The 19,868-nt window shown below is 31.9% G+C and overlaps 1 protein-coding gene and 1 long non-coding RNA gene across 3 annotated transcripts; both read right to left on the reverse strand.

Moving 5' to 3' along the window:
• Positions 1-6,716: 6,716 nt before the first annotated feature.
• Positions 6,717-8,243, reverse strand: LOC112490567 (uncharacterized). Its single transcript, XR_003054766.3, has 2 exons — positions 7,469-8,243; positions 6,717-7,365 (listed from the first exon to the last, which is right to left on the reverse strand). It is a non-coding gene; the product is annotated as an uncharacterized LOC112490567 (long non-coding RNA).
• A 3,221-nt stretch (positions 8,244-11,464) lies between these two features.
• On the reverse strand, positions 11,465-17,722 carry LOC107410635 (hydroxymethylglutaryl-CoA lyase, mitochondrial). Of its 2 annotated transcripts, none has more exons than XM_016018091.4 (9): positions 17,132-17,722; positions 15,559-15,747; positions 14,664-14,871; positions 14,337-14,516; positions 13,620-13,700; positions 13,370-13,533; positions 12,809-12,945; positions 12,441-12,556; positions 11,465-11,948 (listed from the first exon to the last, which is right to left on the reverse strand). In XM_016018091.4, the coding sequence occupies exons 2-9, from the start codon at positions 15,723-15,725 to the stop codon at positions 11,700-11,702; spliced, it is 1,302 nt and encodes a 433-aa protein (XP_015873577.3). In that variant the 5' UTR covers positions 15,726-15,747; positions 17,132-17,722; the 3' UTR covers positions 11,465-11,699. The 2 variants fall into 2 exon arrangements, with proteins under 2 accessions (XP_015873577.3, XP_015873578.3); XM_016018092.4 differs by lacking the exon at positions 17,132-17,722 and adding an exon at positions 16,204-16,658.
• Between the last annotated feature and the right edge of the window lie 2,146 nt (positions 17,723-19,868).

The raw sequence follows: 19,868 nt of genomic DNA on the forward strand, positions 1-19,868 counted from the left end.
CAGTTGTGTATAGCTAGTGAGAGGTGGTTGAATCATGATGTAAGTATTTTTTGATCAAGATTTTTATTTTATAATTTGATAAATTCTATAGATTGTCGTTAAACTGCATGGATGTAATTTAAAACTAACTCGTCTTTCAATGCAGCATATGGAAGTCCTGCCTTTTTTATTTCATGTACATGCCAATCGATTCCCTGATGTTTTTTATCCTAGTTTTGAGGTGATAGATGGAGGATTTTTGGTAAGTGAAGAAGTTTTAAAGGCAGTGTCCCATATGTGGCTATTGTGATTTTGGGTAACTAATAATCTATTTTGTTGTAAGTATACATTGAGCAGTGTTATGGAAAGTTCATCGCCAATCCATCTAATTACCAATTCTTATATGCAATTTAAGAATATATATTGGGGATTCGAATGAAGGAGTCGAAGCCATGGAAATGCGTAAATTATGTACAATATACATATCCAAATTGTGTAATGTTAACTATTCATTTATTTATGTGTCTTCCTTTATTTGTTGTGCTAATTGAAATCCTGTAATGTACTGACAGTTATTGATTCCACTAAACAAGTGCAACATACATTGGCTTCTAGGGCACGTGGACTTGAAAGAGCATCGTATGACTGTATATGACTCAGATAAGGCTGACAACCGAAACAAGGGAGAAACGTATTTTAAGAAATTATGCATTATGTTACCTTATTTACTGCGGTCTGCATCCTTTTATGAGAAATGGATAGATCTTGTAGACTCTATTGATGAGTTTACATATGAATTGGCACAAAATTCCTCTTAGCAAAATAACAAGTAAAGCCCCTTAACACTTACATGTTTGTTGAATAAATATTAACTATTGAATATGGTTCTAATAATGTTATTGTTTCGTTACAATAATTGTTTTTTTGTAGTGGTGACTGTGGCATGTTTACACTCAAGACCATGGAGATTTTACATGCTAAATTACCAGTGACATTCACACAAGATGACATAGAGTTCTTCAGGACGAAGTATGCATATGAGGCTTACAACAAAGAACTAACCATATAAGCTGGATGGTGATGCATTTTTCTTTCCTTTTGTCATATTTATAGATGTATATCCTTTATTATATTAGATTTTTAATTGTAAAGATAATGATAGCTTATAATGTTAATTTAACGAAGATAACGATGTGTTATTGATGTAAAGATAAGTAATTGATCTTATAGAAAATGTGCCATGTTTATTTATTAGAATTCCATTATTTACAAACATCTTACGAGCTCAATTGCATATTTTGAAAATTTTTCTGCTTGTCGAAAAATATTTCCTCCAGTCGGAAATTCCATACGGAGACCAAATGAAGCTTCTGGATAATTTTTTGCCAGGCGAAAAATTTTTCAAAAATTTTCCTCCAGGCGGAAATTGTTTTCCTGCAGTTGGAAAAATTTTTTTCCTCCTGTAGGAAAATATTTCCTCCAAGCGGAAATTGTTAAATAACATTTACTCCTATCAGAAACTAATTTCCTCCACTTAGAAAATCAATTTCTAATAGATTATTTAAGTTAATAGTGGGGTAAAAAAATTGAAAGTGGAGATAAATATTATATAAGATGAAGATGGATTTAACAAAAAATGTATTGACGTTTAAAATCAATAACCATTTTAAAGAAAAGAAAAAATTATATATATATTTTTTTTTTTTCAAAATCATTTGGACATTTCATAAAATGAGATGTAAACGAAAGATTTAAAATCAACTCCAGAAAAGCTTCTTTTCATTTAAGATTAAATTCTAAAAAAAAAATTGCTAACAAATCTTCCACCGTCGAGTAGAAAATATAATATCCAAGATATGAAATAATTATCAAAACATATTAAACCATAACACTAAATTAAAACTTCCTAATTCGAAGCATAAGACAATGAATTCGTACATCTTTGCCTATAATGTCCAATACCACCGCATCGGCTATATCTACGTCCCATAACATCTTCACCTTTGGATGGTATGCATTGCATCCTCGACCTACTGGCTCGCCTATGTTTCCATTTCGATGGAAGAACAATACGACTTGCCACATCATCCGAAGCATGCCACTGTTTTTCATCTAACACAGGGTAAATGGACTCAGTATAAGCTGCATGATATGCATCCGCGGTGTAGTAATGAGAACACATGCCATAAAGAGCAATTTTGCATTCTCTACGAGCGGCAATACAATGATCACAAGGATATTGATCAAGATTGAAGACTTTGCATGAGCATGTTTTTTATTGGAGATTAACTGTATCCTTCAAACTCCCACCTTCCACAAGAAATTCATACATATTAACAGCCTTCACACGTAGTCCGATAGACTCCAAATTTCATAGTTTGAGTTGCTCTTCCATATGGTCACTCACAGGCTTCGTCAATTTTGCACTTGCAGTACGTCGCTCATAAAACCACCTTTGCAGTAAATCTTGTATGTGCTCAATTAATGCTACTATTGGTATCTCTCTAGCATCTAGCAAAATACCATTCAAGCTTTCTGCAATATTGGTGGTCATGATAGTATACCTTCTACATGGAGAAAGAGAACGTGCCCACCTTGTAGGGTCACATGATTGAATGTACTGGACAGCCCTACTCTTTTTTGCCTTAATTTGCCCCATATAAAACTCAAAATCTTCAACCAAATATGCACTAGCTGCGAGCATGAAACATTGTATTATTGTTTCATCTTTCGCATGTCCATTTGCTTTAATATTTCTGCTTATATGGTACGTGCATAGCGCATGGTATGCATTGGGAAAAACTTTGCGTAAAGCCTTTTCAATAGCGGGGTGTCTATCACTCACAAACACTAAATCTGGAAAATCTCCAATGGCATCCTTGAGGTTTTGGAAAAACTATGTATATGCTTGCTCGTTCTCTCCGTCTCCAATTCCGAAAGCCAAATGATATATTTGCTTATTACCATCCATGCCCGATGCAATATACATGTACCTTTTGTATTTCCCTTTCAATGTGGTTGTATCAACAGCCAACACGGATCTTATGTAGGATATAAATCCCCTAATATTTTCTTTAATCTCCATAAAAAAAATATACAAAATTGTTATTATCGTCTTTTTTGATACGTGTAAGAGTTTCAGGGTTTTTCGACGCTAACTCATAACAATAGGCAGGCAACTTAGCAAAATTCTCCTCTGGAGATCCCCTAACACTGTTAAATGCATACTCTTTACCTCTCCATACTTTGTTGTAGCTTATATTCACCCCATATTTCTGCAAAAAATCAAGTTGAATTTCTTTGGGTTTGTAAACACGTGCAATCCCTTCATATTTAAATTTAATACATTGACTAATAACCCAGCTACTGGCCTGCTTATGTTCACGATGCATGATATCTAATGAGCAACTGTGTGCATTATCAAAAATTCTCACAACAAATATTTCTCCATTTTTAGATATGGTTGCAGGTAGTTGCCATTTACAAGTATTTTCCAAGCATACAACCTTATACTGTCGTGTAGTTGATCGTGTCACCTTGAGCTTCTTATTTTCACGCATGCAATAGATACTCGGTTTATTCTATAAGTCATGTTTGTTGCGAAATAATTATCCAACTACAATGCTCTCATAGCGAGTGAACTTTGACGAAAATATGGCCATAGAACCACTTCAGTTGCTCAATGATATATGGTCACTTGTACCACGATGAACCCTAACATCATCAACTCCTTCATCGTTCATTTTAGGATGCATATCATTATCATTGTCCGGCAACTTATGATCAAAATCTACATCATTATGATCAACATCATCCCCTGCTACATTGTAATTCTCATCATGATCAATATTATGCAACTGCTCATACTCCTTATCGTTAGGAAACTGTTCAGCATAGTCACCTCCAACATTAACTCCTTCGTGGATGTTAAATAATATCCAGGCCCCACGAACATCAACTTGATCTCTAAACTAAGTCTCTTAAACCATAACTTCCTGAGATGTAGCCTGAATAGGTTCAATACCGGAAACTTGTGGTAGACGAACGCCAATTGGAGGACAAGCAAAAGAATGAAGATTACTCCTACTATCCGAAGCAAAGGCTGTTTGATGAACATTTCTAGATACATGTTCAACTTTCGAAATCACCTCAACATACAATGAACGCATCATTGTAATCCCTCATTCTTGAAGAAAGCATTGCACATCCCTATCACAGCGTATTTCTATAGGATCCAATTTTTCTGCACATCGTCCATATATCCATTTTAGCTTTAGCAAATATTCATTTCGATCTATCTCAATAGAATTGAAAATCTCATCCTCTAACTCTGATTTTGTGCATCTCTTGCTGACGGAAACCATTATATTTTTACCACTTCGATATTCCCAATTACCACCATCATTTTGTACCAATATTCCATTGTATAAAACCGCAATTACAATATCATCGTCTTCCATTTTACTACAAAATTAAATGGATAACGTTAAACTAAATCAATAAATATATAAAAATTTGAATAATACTAAACAAACATATTAACTGTATTAAAAAAGTCGATCCTGTTTTTTTTTCCGCCAAATATAGCGTTTTTCTACTGGCGGAAAACTAGTGGAAAATTAGCGAAAAACTTGCAAAAACTGACAAACTGAAGGAAAATGACAGAAGTTCATCTTTTTCGCCAAATTTCCTCCATTTTTACTGTTTTTCTCGATTTTCCAGTTTTATACAAATTTTCTCTCATTTTCCAACCATATGTCACCTAAGTATCTTTAAACTCATATATAACAGCTCATAAATTAATTTCTTACATATCCATATTAAATAAAAATCTTAAAAATTCCAAAACTAACAAAAAATACAAGAAAAAAGAGAAAAAAAAAAAAAAAAACATATCCATATTTCCTCAGTTTTATCTAATAAGAAAAAAGATAAAATTTTTACCTGATTTTAGTTTCAGAAATGAGAAAATACAAAAAGATGAGAGTGAGAGTAGATGAGATGCAAAAAGTGTTTGTGGCCTGTTAGAGAAACCCTTGCATAAAATATGAACGGGTGTGTAGAGGAAGAAGGAAAGGATAAGAAAAAACATATTGTGTAATTTTTAATATGATCAAGAGTATTTTTGTCCCAAAATGGCTATTTTTTTTTTTAAAAACAAAATTTGCTATTCTTCAAAAAACGTATTACAGGGTGGCTAGTTTTCGAAAAAAATGTTTTGTGTTTTCCTTGTTTCATCAAAGCCTAAGCCTGAAACCTGGGCTTGTTCTTGGCTTCTTGGCCTTATTCCCCTTTGGGCTGGATATGAAGCCCTGAACTGAATTCGTACGTCCAAGTTGGCTCAGCCCGGCTCAGTCCAATATCTCGCTAAGCTGAAGGATCTGCTCCCACATTGAGGTGCTCAAACTAAAAACAATGTTTCACGACCAAAAAAAAAAATTCCCAAAATTTCATTTTTCTTAGTGATAATTGCTTCACGTTGAATATACGTATGCGATTCAAGTAATATATCAATGAATTTATCATTGATTAGACAGTTATATATGTGTATATGTAACCCTTATACAGCAAAATACATATATTGGAGTACACCTCAAACATTTTTATTTTTATTTTTTTTAGTAAATCATCTCACACATTTTTTAAATTGTTAATTAACAAGTAAATTCTAATGTACTGCTATCTGTCTTCTTTACGAGAGAAAATTCTTACAGTATATGATCATTAGTTTATATTCTTAAACCCGACCAATAACATGCATGTTGCCAATGCCATGTCACTCAGTAAAAATTTCTTTTGTTGTGAAATGACAAAGAGAATTTATCCTGATCAATAAATTATTTATTCAATTTTTCCAGCTATGGTAGCTTGCATGATTGCATTAACAGACTTGTTTAAATCCAAAATCATTCAATAATTAGTTACCACCGACTTTAACTCCTTAACGGCCTCATATATATACTTAATAGGTACTTAAGCTTTGTCAAGTAATTAAACGAGAAAGATAATAGTATTCATCTGCCGAATTAAAACAAACTTGTTAATTGTTTAGTTAAAATATTGTAAAATTCATAGTTAAGTCATACAGGTATTTTTGCATATATATATATATATATATATAACTTTATTATGGTGGCATGGACAATCCTTCCATGCTGAAAAACTATCCATTATGTGTAGTCTATATGAAAAAAAAAAAATGAAAAAAAAAAAGAAACAGTTTTTCCAACGTTGCAAAATTGTTCACGTTCAATAGAATAGTATTTTATATATATATATATATATATTTATCATACAACATAAAATCAAGTAAAAAATTTATTACATCAAAATTGTATATATATATATATAATTTTACTATCAAAGTATCTTAATTTTTTTTTATAGTATGAACATTAATATGGTTTTCTATAATATATTGCGTGAAACACACATCACTGTAAATGTGGAGACATGCGTTTTCGATATCAGAACTTTATATTATACAAATATATACATATATATATATACATTTATATCTATATATATATATCATTTTGTCTGTAATCTGTTGTTTGTTTCTTCAATTCAAATAGTAAACATTTGACGGTTTCAATTCTATAATAATTTTATCGGTTTACTTTACTGTATATCTTATTACAACAAATTCCAAGTTACGATATTTTTTTCTCTTTTCTAACAACACATCCAAAATTATATTACAAGAAATCCCATAAGAACATAAATGAAATGACAGCTTAACCAAAATCACTGTTAAAAAATATTATTAGAGCTGGATCCATAAATTATATATGTTAATTTACAACCACCAAAAACCAAAAAAGTAAAAACTCCACCAACTCTAATAAAAACCTTCCGAATAGTCATACACCAAATGCCAACATCTCCATTTATATATGGGTTTGCAATTTCAGAATAGTTTTCTTCTTCTTTCGGCAATATGTAACATACAATCTCCACTAATTTATATATCTTCCTTAATTCCTCAAAAATCAAAGACTCTTTTGAAGGCAATTAAAGCAATATTGCGTAAAACATTCACATATGGACAATACAGCAGATATTCAGCAATCCCATCTATATATAAAGGAAAAATAAAATAAAATCTCAAAACCTGGGAATGTAGAAAGAACAGAAAAAATCAATATTTTTTTGTTTTTTTTTTTTTCTTTTTCTTTTTCCTATTCTATTCTCTCTGCTTATCTATTATGCAAAGGATTGGGACCAGTGTGGATTCTTCTCTTTTCATCACCGAAAAGAGAACCGTCACCATCTTCAGTATTTCTGTCTCCTCCAAAACCAGCACTAGATTCAGCAGAAGAAGAACTTCTAAGCTGATGATGATGATGATGATGATGATCGGAGGCAGCAGACCCAGTTTTGAAGCTTGAAAATTTAGCGGACCCATCATCAGAAATTGAAGTTTCTAACAATAAAAACACCAAAAGTAGCACTGAAACAGAAAAGAAAACAAACCCTTTTCTCATACCCATCTCTTTCGCTCTGATGCTCCAGAACAAGATGCATGGAATCTTTCTGTATGACTAGCTCAAGACCCTAGAAAAAAGAGAAGAGACAAAGCCGCTCTTTGTTTGGATTGGATCTGATATTATAAACCAAAAGGTTCTCTCCAAAAGAAAACCGTTGGAAAAAGTGGTGCAGCTTGAGACGAGAAAAAGAAATGAAAAAGGATCTGATGGTTTTTTTTTTTTTTTTTTTGTGTAGAAAATATGTTTTGTTTTCCTCCTTTGTCTCTCAGAGAGATGGGGTATGAGCTTCTTGGAGTCCGAGCTCTGACAATGGAGAAAGAGACAGAGTCAATGAGGAGTGAGAGTCAAAATGCATTGGTTGTGGTGCTTGAAAGAAAGAAGAGAAATTTGGCTTAGAAGAAGGTGTGCTACTGCTATTGGAAACCAACTTCAGAGAGCTCTTTTTTTATTTTTCTCTTGGGAAAAAAACCAAGCAGGTGGCAGAACAGAAAGTGAAAGGAACTTCTAGTGATCTATTCTTAGTTTAGGGTGCTTCGTCCTCGTCTTGTTGCTATGTCTAATGAGAGAGAGAGAAGAGAGAGGAAATGTTGGGTATTTGTCTGATGTCAATCTTGGGTCATGGTGTGATATAAAGCATTTTTGGATTTTTCCTTTTTGTTTTCTTTTTTTCTTTTTACCTTTTGTTTTGGCTGTGAGTTAAAGTCGACTGTTGCAATGATTGTGTATGTTTTAATTATAGTTATAAAGTAAGTATGAACAGAAAGCAAAAATGCATATTTGTAGGCATAAAATTAACACTTAATTTGGCCTCTGATTAAGTAGTTATATATGATCTTTTTTTCATGTGCACATTTTTTAGTAAAAAAAATTTCTTTTGCTTTCCATGCAGGTGATATGTTAAAAGAGGATTAACTGACTAATTAAGTTTGTTTGCTAATTGTAGATATAACACAAGTTTTTGCTTTTTTGTGACATTTCATTAATATTTATTCATTTATTTTCGTTAGTAAGATCAAACTTTTTTGTGGTAATTAATAATCTTTAATTCATTTTTTATACATAAGAAATTATATCTAAATCTTATGAAAAATGCATATATATCTCATGTCACCAAAGAAATTTTAAACACTTTACCCAAATAATAGTTGTAGTATTTTACTCATGCAAAACTTCTATCATGTAGTATTCTGGATTTATGATATAAATATTAATTAGACTAGACCATACTAAATAATATATATATTATATAATATTATAGTGTAGATATATAATTTTCGTCAACTAAAGCTGACTCAGTTAGTATTGCCTTCGGTATCTATACATACAAGATGCAACATTTCATTGGGCTTTAGCAGTTTTTCAACTTTGCTTTTTTGTTTTTATCCTTCCTTTTTTTTTCACTTTTTTTTTCTTTTTTTTTTTTTGGGTTAGGTGGATCATATAATTATCAGTTTTTTTGTGCCGAGAGACTACTGCACCGATCATAACTGGGAATTAGAATGAAATTAGATATTCTAATTACCTTTTTGTCTTTCTGAAAATTTGTTTTGGCATATACCTTTAGTATATATCTTTTAAGTTTAGGACCTAGATATATGGCAGAGTACTATCACTTTTAAATTGGTCAAAGAGATAGAAGTTGAGATGTGGGTCAAAAAGTAGAGGACAATATGTATTTGTGGAGTGTCTTTTTTCCTCGGTGAAAATGATGTTGTCTTCACTCACTTCATATATATCACTTTGGAAAAAGCCAATATACATGAAAGTCATGGCTAATTGACTTTAGTACCCAATTAATGATCTGAAAAACTTGGCAGAATGTTGTATATACATTGAAATTTTTTTTTCTCTTTAGAGGATTACTTTTTATTGTTTTCTTCACCATTGTCTTTAATGGTTCATCATAACTAGTATATTTTTGTAATTCTCAAACATATACATCTCAAAAAAAGAAAGAAAAATATTAATGCATAAAAACAGCCCATGGGAAATGAAGGATGCTTTTGCCAGTTGTGTAGGCCACCATAGTTGATTATATATATAGATGGGTTTTGACAGCCAATTCTTTCACTATTCAAAGAGAAGACAAGTCTTTCTTACAATATACAATTACATCAAACTGGGACAAAAAACATGAAAAAGTAGTAGCCTTGTAACATACTCTTCTTTCACACAATTTTCTTTTTCTTTCTCTTTATATAATCTCATGATTTTCAAAAATATATTCTTTTAAAGTTTTTCAGTTTTTAAGATTTAACTATCACTTTCTCCTTTTCTTTTCTTTTTCTTTTTTTTTTTTCTTTCTTTTTCCCCTCTGTTTATTCTATATGCCCTGGAGTAGCCTAGATGTCTGCATGCACTAGATACTTTGTTAGATTCGGTTTAGAGTTGGGAAAAAAAAAAAAAAATTGCTTTCAACCCCAATTTAACAAAACAACAACAACAACAAAACCAAAACTAATGTGCTTGTTTTGGTCAACAAAAATCAAATGCCCTTTTGATCAAGAGCATAAGAAAAGAAGGCCTTAAATAGAAAGTGTGAATCCAACTTCCTCAATCCCATACCCTGATATCCACGCGGATATCAGTTATAACCACGCTTGGTGCCCACATGAGTTTGTGCTCTTTACAACTATATACTACTTATGCTCTTACACATATACACGTTCAAACATTATTTTCCTCTATCTTCTTCAACACAATTCAGAGACATTCAGCATCAACAATATCCTCCAAACAAATTCAATAAGTTTACATATGAACTTTTCAATTGGTCATATGACCCATGAAAATTGAGCTTTATGACCTAACAAAAGGGTTATAGTTGAATGTTGATGATGATGATGATGATGGAGTATTCCCACCACTCTCATCAAAGTTGAGGCAGCAAAGGGAGTGAGTGAACATTTAGTGTGAGAATGGTAGAGAAATAGAGCTTTGACTGACAAACAACCAAAAAGATGAGACAATGTGTTATTGAGTACATTAGGGTTATCATTAAGGGAGAGACTCTCCATTATGAATTGGTGACCAAGCAAAGGTTTTTTTAATCAGCCTGTCCTTTTTTCCTTTTTCTTTTTCCTTTTTTTTTTTTTTTCCTTTTAATATTTGGTCAAAGTCATGGTGCTCTACCATCATTGGGATCTCAACTACTTCCATAAAATGTGACAAGAAAGAGAGACATGGATTTTCCCACATTCATCATAGCTTCCCAAATAAAATTTTCAACACCTTTAATTTTAGGTAACTTGGCTGTGTTTTTAGGGTACCATGCCTTCGGTAGAGTCAGTACGTTTCAGGCCTGAAATGGACCAGCTTGCCTTATTTTTTGTGATAATTAATAAAGATACTAGAAAATAATTTATTTCAAAGTATATTTTTAGACGTTTATGAAATCAATATAAATAGAAGTTATATCTCATGAAAATAGATAACAAAATTAAGTGCTAGAAAACAAAATTAAGAATAAAAAATAAAAAGTGAATTTGTATCAAATCAATGTATTAAAACCAGACAAAAAGTCATTTCAAATAATAATAAGAATAATAATAATAATAGAGGTGATTACATAATAACCCCATGTTAAGTACAGTGTCAACTTTTTATTTGGCGAAAAACATTTGAGTCAATTTAATAAACTTTCATTTGCAATTGTCTACCCCAATACGAAACTTTTCTCTGGAAACAATAATCCCAGGGAAGCCTTTTCCTCTCTCTAAAATCCCTCATGCCCATGCTTTGAATCTGAAATATTTATTTAGATTAAAAAAATAATGACTGTTTAAAACCAATATAGTCTGACCTCGCACTTATACACGTCAGCAAATTCCAAATAGTAACCTCCTTATAATATGAGAAAACAAGGAATACCATTCTTTTTGCACCTTAATCCAACATTCATGCAACGTTAACATTTTAATTATGTAATAAGCAATTATAAGTATTCTCCACCGAAAGAGGAAAACGAAAAGACACGGAGAGAGAGATTCTGGTCATGATTTAAATATTTGCTTATATTATATTGATTTCATTGATTTATATTATTTGTGTGGGACATCAAAACTTAAAAGACTAAATATGGTACACTGATGTTTTGTTAACTGCAATAGGCAGCTAAACAAAATAACTATTCCCCCCTCAAAAAAATAATTACTAGGTTCATGGCTTTGGATTTATTCCTAAAATGAGGGGGTTATTTATGTAGATTTAAACTTATCCACCAGAAACTTCTTATATTTTAGAGGCATCTGCGGTAACTCGGCTCAAGGCAATAGCAGTCTTCGAACCAGATGGACGGCCTAATTGCTTGCTGATGAAATCCCCAGCTTTCATGAGCTTTACCAAATCCACATTTGTTTTCACACCAAGTCCATTGAGCATGTACACCACATCCTCAGTGGAAACATTCCCTGAAGCTCCTTTGGCATATGGACACCCACCTAAGCCTGAAATGGACGAATCCACTACACTTATCCCCATCTGTCAACACACAAAATAAAACTCCGTCAGATATCTCATCCGCTTCACATCTTACAGAAATTAGCTCTGATACTAATTATATTTAAACCAAACCACCACCACCACACCCCCCCCCCCCCCCCCCCCCCCCCAAAAAAAAAAAAAAAAACACCCAAAACCCAAAATAAAATAAATAAATAAAGGTAAAATATGGATCTGACTCTCGTTTCTATATTTGTTTTAGGGATAAGCATACCCTTCCGATAACATATTAGGTATAGGGCAAAGATATGATGCTGAGTTACACAAGTTACGCCCCTACCATTCATTCTATACAAGGCATGATAGCCCAAAAAGTTAAAAGGTAAATGAAAGGGGGTTGATCCAGAGGAATTGTATCATCAATAGCATAACTCCAGAAGGCTTTACGCCTGTGTTTTAGTCACTATGTACGGCATATATTTCACATAGTATAATCTGGAATGGACAGGTTAGGCGTGTAAGAAGGCTTACTTGGAGGGATACCAAAATGTTTGGAAGAGATTGTCCATAAGTGTCATGGAAGTGGACAGCCAGCTTCTCAACAGGAATAACAGCCATGACAGCTTCAAGCATGGGAACAACAGTTCCTGTATGAACAAAAAAGAAAAAAGACAAATAGGGAATTGACTTTAGATAAACTGGGACAAAATTGTACTTGCGAAAGAACAAGATTAAACTCAAACAACAGACGAGAAGCCATCTGTAAAGTTAGCCAAATCTCATGGAAGCAGAACAAACTCTAGGTAAAACATCTGCTACGAGAAGTCTCCATTTAATATACTGTATTGTATTTTACAGGAGAAGGAAGAAAAGAAATCATCTTTTCTGTATGACATTACCAGGCGTAGCAACTCCAATTGTGTCACCCAGAGAAATTTCAAAGCAGCCCATGTCATAAAGTGCTTTTGCCACATATGCCACTTTTGATGGTGGAATTTCTCCTTCAACAGGACATCCAACAACACATGATACATACCTAATCAAAGTTGGTGCCAATTCATTAATCTCAGAGCAGCTTAAAGATAATGTAATTTTCTCCACCATGGGAGCAATAAATCATAATCATTGCGTGATAACATTTGACACGTATACATAGAACCAAACTATAAGCCATAGTAGTTTCATATTATATTATATCATTTTAGAAACTAATACAGATCTCCTGTACCAAATCGCATAATGACAACCAAGTCAGCAAAATTAAAGATTCTAACCATGAAATCATAAAATTATGATAAGATAGAAGCTCTACCACTTCAAATGAGCAAATAAGGACAAATAAATGGCCAAAACCCCAGACAATCATTATATAATCACCTATTGGGATACTGCAAAGGGAATCGAGTGTACATGCTCAAAGAGAGAGAGAGAGAGATACAGAGATGAAATGGGTAACATACCCTCGAACAGGAATTGACAACTCCTTCGCAGCACTAGTAACAGCAGAATAACGAGCAAGACTTTCTTCAATGCTACAATTGATGTTTGACTTTGAAAATGATTCAGAGGCTGATGCAAAAACTGCTACTTCCTTTGCACCGGCTGCAACAGCAGCTTTGAAGCCCTGCAAGAAGTTGATATAGCATGTTAGAGAATCCCATTATATAAACATGGTACTATTTGAATTCTGCTCTCCTCAATATCACTCACTTTTAGATTAGGTGTCAAAACAGGCAATCTGGCACCATCTAAATCACGAACTGCTTCCATCACATCCTTTGCATCCGCTAACTAAATAAAACAAAAGAAAGCAAATTAAGGCAATTTATATTCAAATCAAATTAGTAATATGCTGGTATTTTAACTTAAAAAGTACGCTCTGTGTGTGTGTGTTTGTGAGAGAGAGAGAGAGAGAGAGAGTAAACCATCTGAAAAAATATTGCAACAACTCCAGAAATATGTTTAAATGAAACAAGTCTTAAGTTTCCAAATCATACAAGTGAGCTATACCAGAAAATAATTCATGAACCTCACATTAAACACTCCAGAAATGGGGTTCTTGAGGAAAACAGAGTTCAACCATCTATGATTGTTTGGTAGCACACTCAAAACATAAGCACTCAGAAGTAAGAATTAACTACTTCAACAAGGGTCTCCCATAAAATTACAAGCAACAAAGCTCTTTTCTATAGAGGAATCTTTTAAATGAAGCCTTCTTGATACCACCAACAAAACACTAGTTATTAGTGTTATTACCATTATCACTATCAGTATCAAATTTTGTGTTTCATTAATATTCAATCCATATGGATGCATTTAGATTGAGCTTCATAAATTTTTCAGGTTTACTATTACTAAGATTTTGCACAAAATTGAAAAGACTATAAATTTAGCAAGTTAATTAAGTACATAATATCAAATAATTACCTGAGGAACCCATTTTGGTGATACAAAACTTGTAGCCTCAACAACAGGTAATCCAGTGGATACTAGTCTACGAATCAGCTCAATCTTTACAGCTGTAGGTACAATATTCTTCTCATTTTGTAGTCCATCCCTAGGACCCACTTCAACTATCTTTACAAACTTTGGTACACCTTTCAAAAACTGTTGTGTTCATAAAGATAATTAGAAGATGCATATATGATGTACAAAAATTGATTAGATCAAGAAAACCTATTAAACAGAATATTATAAAAGGAGCCTTGTCTGGAAGACACTAAATACATGGCTTTGTTTCAGTTATTGAATCACCTTATTTGTTATTTTCTGTATTCCTTTGTCATTGCACTTGGAGTTATACTGATGATCTCGGGAATACCATGGATCACAACCATTTCCAAGGACAACGTGGTTCCTGCCTAAGCTCAAAGTCCTTCTGTTGAAGGAGTCACTTTGAGAGAAGTCTCTTGTTTGTCTTATCCAGGGGAATGCCTCTCTTGTACATTCTTCATAATCTTCACTGCAAAAGAACAGATATTTCGGGTTATATAAACAATAAAAGATGGTATTTTAGGCACCAATATAGTGACTAAAATATTAAACATTTAGACAATGAAAATGCGATATTAAAAAAAAAAAAAAAAAAAAAAAAAAAAAAAAGGGAAGAAGCAATTATGACCAACATATTTACCTTAAGAAAGGACTACAAAGAAGTATAACAAATGAAAATGTGATATAAAAATAAATAAAAAATAAAAAAAAAGGCAAGAAGCAATTATGACCAACATATTTACCTTAAGAAAGGACTACAAAGAAGTATAACAAACATTTACCTTTAAACTACAAAGAAAATGAAGGAGGTTACACACACTTTAAATACTTCCTTTTCTTTGATAACTTTCAATGGCGTCATTTTTTATGCTATGACCAGATCAATCAATAACCAATGTTTAACAGATACCAATATACACATGCAAAGGTACCGACACATGCACACAAGTATTAAGACACTCGTAGACGAAGGCAAGGGCATATTTATACAACAAAGCCATGAACACTGTACTGGCACAGATAAGCACATATATCCTCAATAAAGATGGAAACACATGTCAAGATTATTTATGCCATCAATAGACACATAAAACATGCAAATACATATCTGCATGAGAAATTAGCTCCAAAAAATTTAGATTATTATATTACTTACTTGCAACAATTGGATGTGCTGCAACTTCTTCCTTCAATCCAGCGACTCCCTAAACCCATATCATCATCCCTTGGCCGGCAAGCACCTGATGAGAATCTTTGGATCCTTTCCATGGTATTCATGCTAGGCAACTTGTCAAAAGCAAGTGGCTCTTCCAAGCTTGACATGGTGGAATGCAGATGCAAAAGGCTGAGCAAGAATAAATGCAAAACAGCGTAAGTGCTCTCCACAGAGATATATAAAATTATTTCAGGCTTTAGCAGCTGGAATTAGATCAAGGTCAGACCATTAGGCACTGGCTAATCTCCAAACAAATCTTTCTAAATTTATTAAAATGATTGGAAGTTTCGGCCTTTTGTTCGTATTAATTTTTCTTCCAGAAACTAGAATGTACTTTCTAATTCCTTAAGGAAGCATCATGAAAATCACAAAAAGTACAAATGGCCACCCGCTTTACATAATTTAACATGACATTACCACTAACAAGCTCAGCAGATGGAAAGCTTTCAATTCCATAACCTTCACTTACTCATAGCATATCACAGACAAGTAAACATACTACTATTTACCATTTTAAATCTAACATTTTGTTCTAGCTATGTCAATATTCTATAAAATGATAGGCCATCCAGTCAACACCAGCACCTTAATGGAAGTAATTCTTCTCTTCTTCAGCCCTGCCACTATTGTACCTTCACCTTCACCCAAACAATGCTTAACTTCAGTAGCCATTATAATGCTTGCCAAGAAATCTGATGTTAAACCAACTTCTATCTTTTATCATCTAAGATATGCACTTGCTTCTAATATCCTTCCCCGTTTAGGCACTCTATGTCTCATTCTTCATTCAAACAAAAGCGACCAAATATTCATATTTTTCATTAACATTATGCAACGATGATGAAAGATTCATCAGTTACCATACATAACCCTATAGATTCTTCACTTCTTTTCTGAAAGGAGCTTATCAGTCATCAATGCTCCAGAAATAGTTTAAGCCACTGTATCAAAACTTAATATTTTTAAAATGCCAATATACTTCTAGTAATGGGGAATAGAAAATACACTTAGCGAGGTATATTCACTTCCTACGTGAAAAACTGACCTGCTAGTGGACATTTTGTAATAATGAAATATGAGCAGCAAAGTAAAAGTGTTAAATTGAAAAAAAAAAAAAAAAAACAAAAAAACAAAAAAAAGGGGCGATTGTCCCCCTAGATTTACATACATATTCTATTAAACTCGAACAAACTCAATGGCATTGAAATTTAGTTCATATTCCAGAAAAAAGCAATGATCCATAATCAAAATTGTAACACAAATAGAAAGCACTAAAAAAATTAAATACCAAATTGAACTCTTAAGACAACATTAATTTATACTAAATTATGAAACTTTGTGGTCAAAATTCTAATCTTCCAAACAAAGAAAGTAGAAAATAACAGCAAAAAGCAAAAACCAGGGGAAAAAAAATAAATAAATAACCAAATATTTGCAGAAAAAATAATTCCTTTTGCAGCCAAACAGAATAGAAACCAAAACAACTAAATAGAAAAGGAGAAGGAAAACAGACCTGAAATTCCTTCCTTGAGAAAAAAAAAAAAGCTAGGGAGGGCTTCTGACAAATACAAAAGAAACCCTAGAAATTGGGAAACAAATTGGGGAATTCAAAGTTGAATGGAACAAAAAACAAAAAATTGAAAAACTTTGTCTGCAATTGGAAATTAAAAGAGGCGTTTGGAAAATTGGACGGACAGAGGAGGAAGAGAAGGTAACAGAGAAACGTGACGGAGTTGTTCCAGCCGCACCCCACCAAAAAAAAAAAAAAAAAAAGGGGCTTTGTTTGGTTGGTGGAAATTTGGAATGCCCAAATCCCAGAAAACACCTTTTTTTTTTAATTTTATAAATTAAAAAAAAATCTCAGAAAAACGAAATTAAATTGCTGTATTTGAAAATCTGTGATTATTATAAATTGTCCGTCCAATTTCGTTTTCAGAGAAGGAAATTAATTAGAATTCGAAGCACTTCGTGTTTCATACGCTGAACCAAACAGTGGTACTTTGCGTGGAAGGGGTGGTAGGTAGTTTTCAGTTGGGAGTTGGGTTGTTCTCCCATTTCTTTATTATTTTTATTTTTGTATCTGCCTTTTACTTCCTCTCCGATCCAACCAATTCTTTCTCCATCAATCCCGGGAATAGACTCTTCTAGACTTTTTTCACACCATGTCTTTTCTATTTTCTTTTGACTTCTTTGGAAATTTTATATAAATTTTTTTTTTTTAAATAAATAAATAAATCATATCATATCAATTTTCTTTTCTTTTCAATTTTTAATGAGTGTTTTAATAATATATATTTATAATCTTTAATTAAATTGGAATATTTTCCCTTTCATATATAATTTGCAATGAAAATGAAATTCAATGTAAAACTCAAGTTAAAAAAAAAATACAAAAATATTTATCCATTTGTCAATTTCGTTAATGTGTATTTTATTTGTTTGTTTATTGGGTGTGAATTTATATTTTTATAGAATAGTTAAGAGTTTGATTCGACTCATAGATGATATATCCCCATCAAGTCATATTACATTAGGGAACTTATGTTTTTGGATAACTTTCAATCACATGTATTGTTTTTCTGGTTTTCTTAAAACACGTTTTTATTCTTGATAACAGATATTATGCCCTTTTATTCTAAAAACACATCTTTATCTTAATAAAAAAAACATGTTTAACTTTCTTATTTGACTACCTTAGTGGAAAGTTGTCATGGTCAAGTCAGGTGATTCTCATTAAACACTACTTACTTTAGTTTCATTTATTTTTTTAATTTCTTTTAAAAAAATTAAGCCAACAAAACAATTAATATTTCCTGATCTCAAAATTAATTTAGCAAATTCCAAAAAAAAAAAAAGTAAAACAAGACTCGATCTCTGTTTTTATTAATTTTATTTTATTATCTTTTCAAATTTATATCAAACATATTTTTTATATTCTAAAATATCGATTCAATTTAAAAAAAAAAAGAATAAAAACTTATTTTATATCACCAAAAAGTCTTTTTTTTTCTTTTTTTTTTTTGGCTTTTGTTTATAATATTTGCAGGGTGAGAGGGCGGATCTACCATTTAATAACAATTGGTGCATGAAAAAGGTCTATGCTAGCTAGCAAGGTTTAAACGTGTGGTTCTAGAAGTAGAAGGTGCCACGTCAATTCTGCGTTTGGTCAAGTGGTTGGTACAGAGTCCTTCAATATTGAGAACGGCAATAAATGGGGTAAAACGCGTCATAAAAATCTAAGAAGTACACCACACCCAACGATGCCACGTGTACGAACAGAATACAGATTCTATACTTGGACATTATTTTTTCTTGGAGGAAGTTTTTCAGACGTAAATAAATGGTTTTTTTTTTTTTTCCTTAATATGTTACCTGTCATTGAGAATTGCGAATTGAAAGAAACTTGGGGCCATGTTTTATTTATTTATTTATTTATTTTGATGAAAATGAGGCCATGTTTGATGCAAAAGAACAAATAAAAGACAGGTTTTTTTGAATATTGATGAAAATAATATGCAGCTTCTTGGTGCATATTTATAATATCCATATGATATATTATGAGGAAAAAGAGAGGGTTTTATCGTGATAAAAGGAAAAATGCCATAAACACCCCCCAAAAAAAAAAAAAAGGTAATTGGTGATAATCTATTGGGAAGAAAAGAACGGCCAAAAAAAAAAAAAAAAAAAGGTAATTGGTGATTACCTATTGGGAAGAAAAAAATTGAAAAAAAAATGGATGGTTATTTCAAACATAATTTAAATAAGCAACCAAAAATATATATATATATATATTATTGATATTTCCCATTAAATAGGGCTTGAAAATTGATGTATTCATACATTAATGCTACACAATTATAGTATGCCTTGTTGCTATATAGTTACGAAATATATATGTACGTAATTTATAAATATATAGATGGTATTGATAAATGCTATAGACATAAAATTTTACATGCTATTTTATAGACACTAAATTATAATTTAGTGGTATGTTTGTTGAATTGTAGATGAAAATATATAACAAACTCGATTAATTAAAATTTGAAGTGAAAATATTTTATAAGTAAGGTCCATAAATATTTAATTAAATTCATGTGAGGTTAACACAGTCAATATACATTTCATATTTAGATATATTTGAAACATCGAAAATAATATATATATATATAGTTAATTATAAAAAAATACATTTTCAAATAATTTAAATTGTTTCTTTTACTCTTTAAATAATGTTTTTCTATAAATCA

Source organism: Ziziphus jujuba, chromosome 10 (assembly GCF_031755915.1).
Source record: "Ziziphus jujuba cultivar Dongzao chromosome 10, ASM3175591v1".
Lineage (NCBI taxonomy): Eukaryota > Viridiplantae > Streptophyta > Magnoliopsida > Rosales > Rhamnaceae > Ziziphus > Ziziphus jujuba.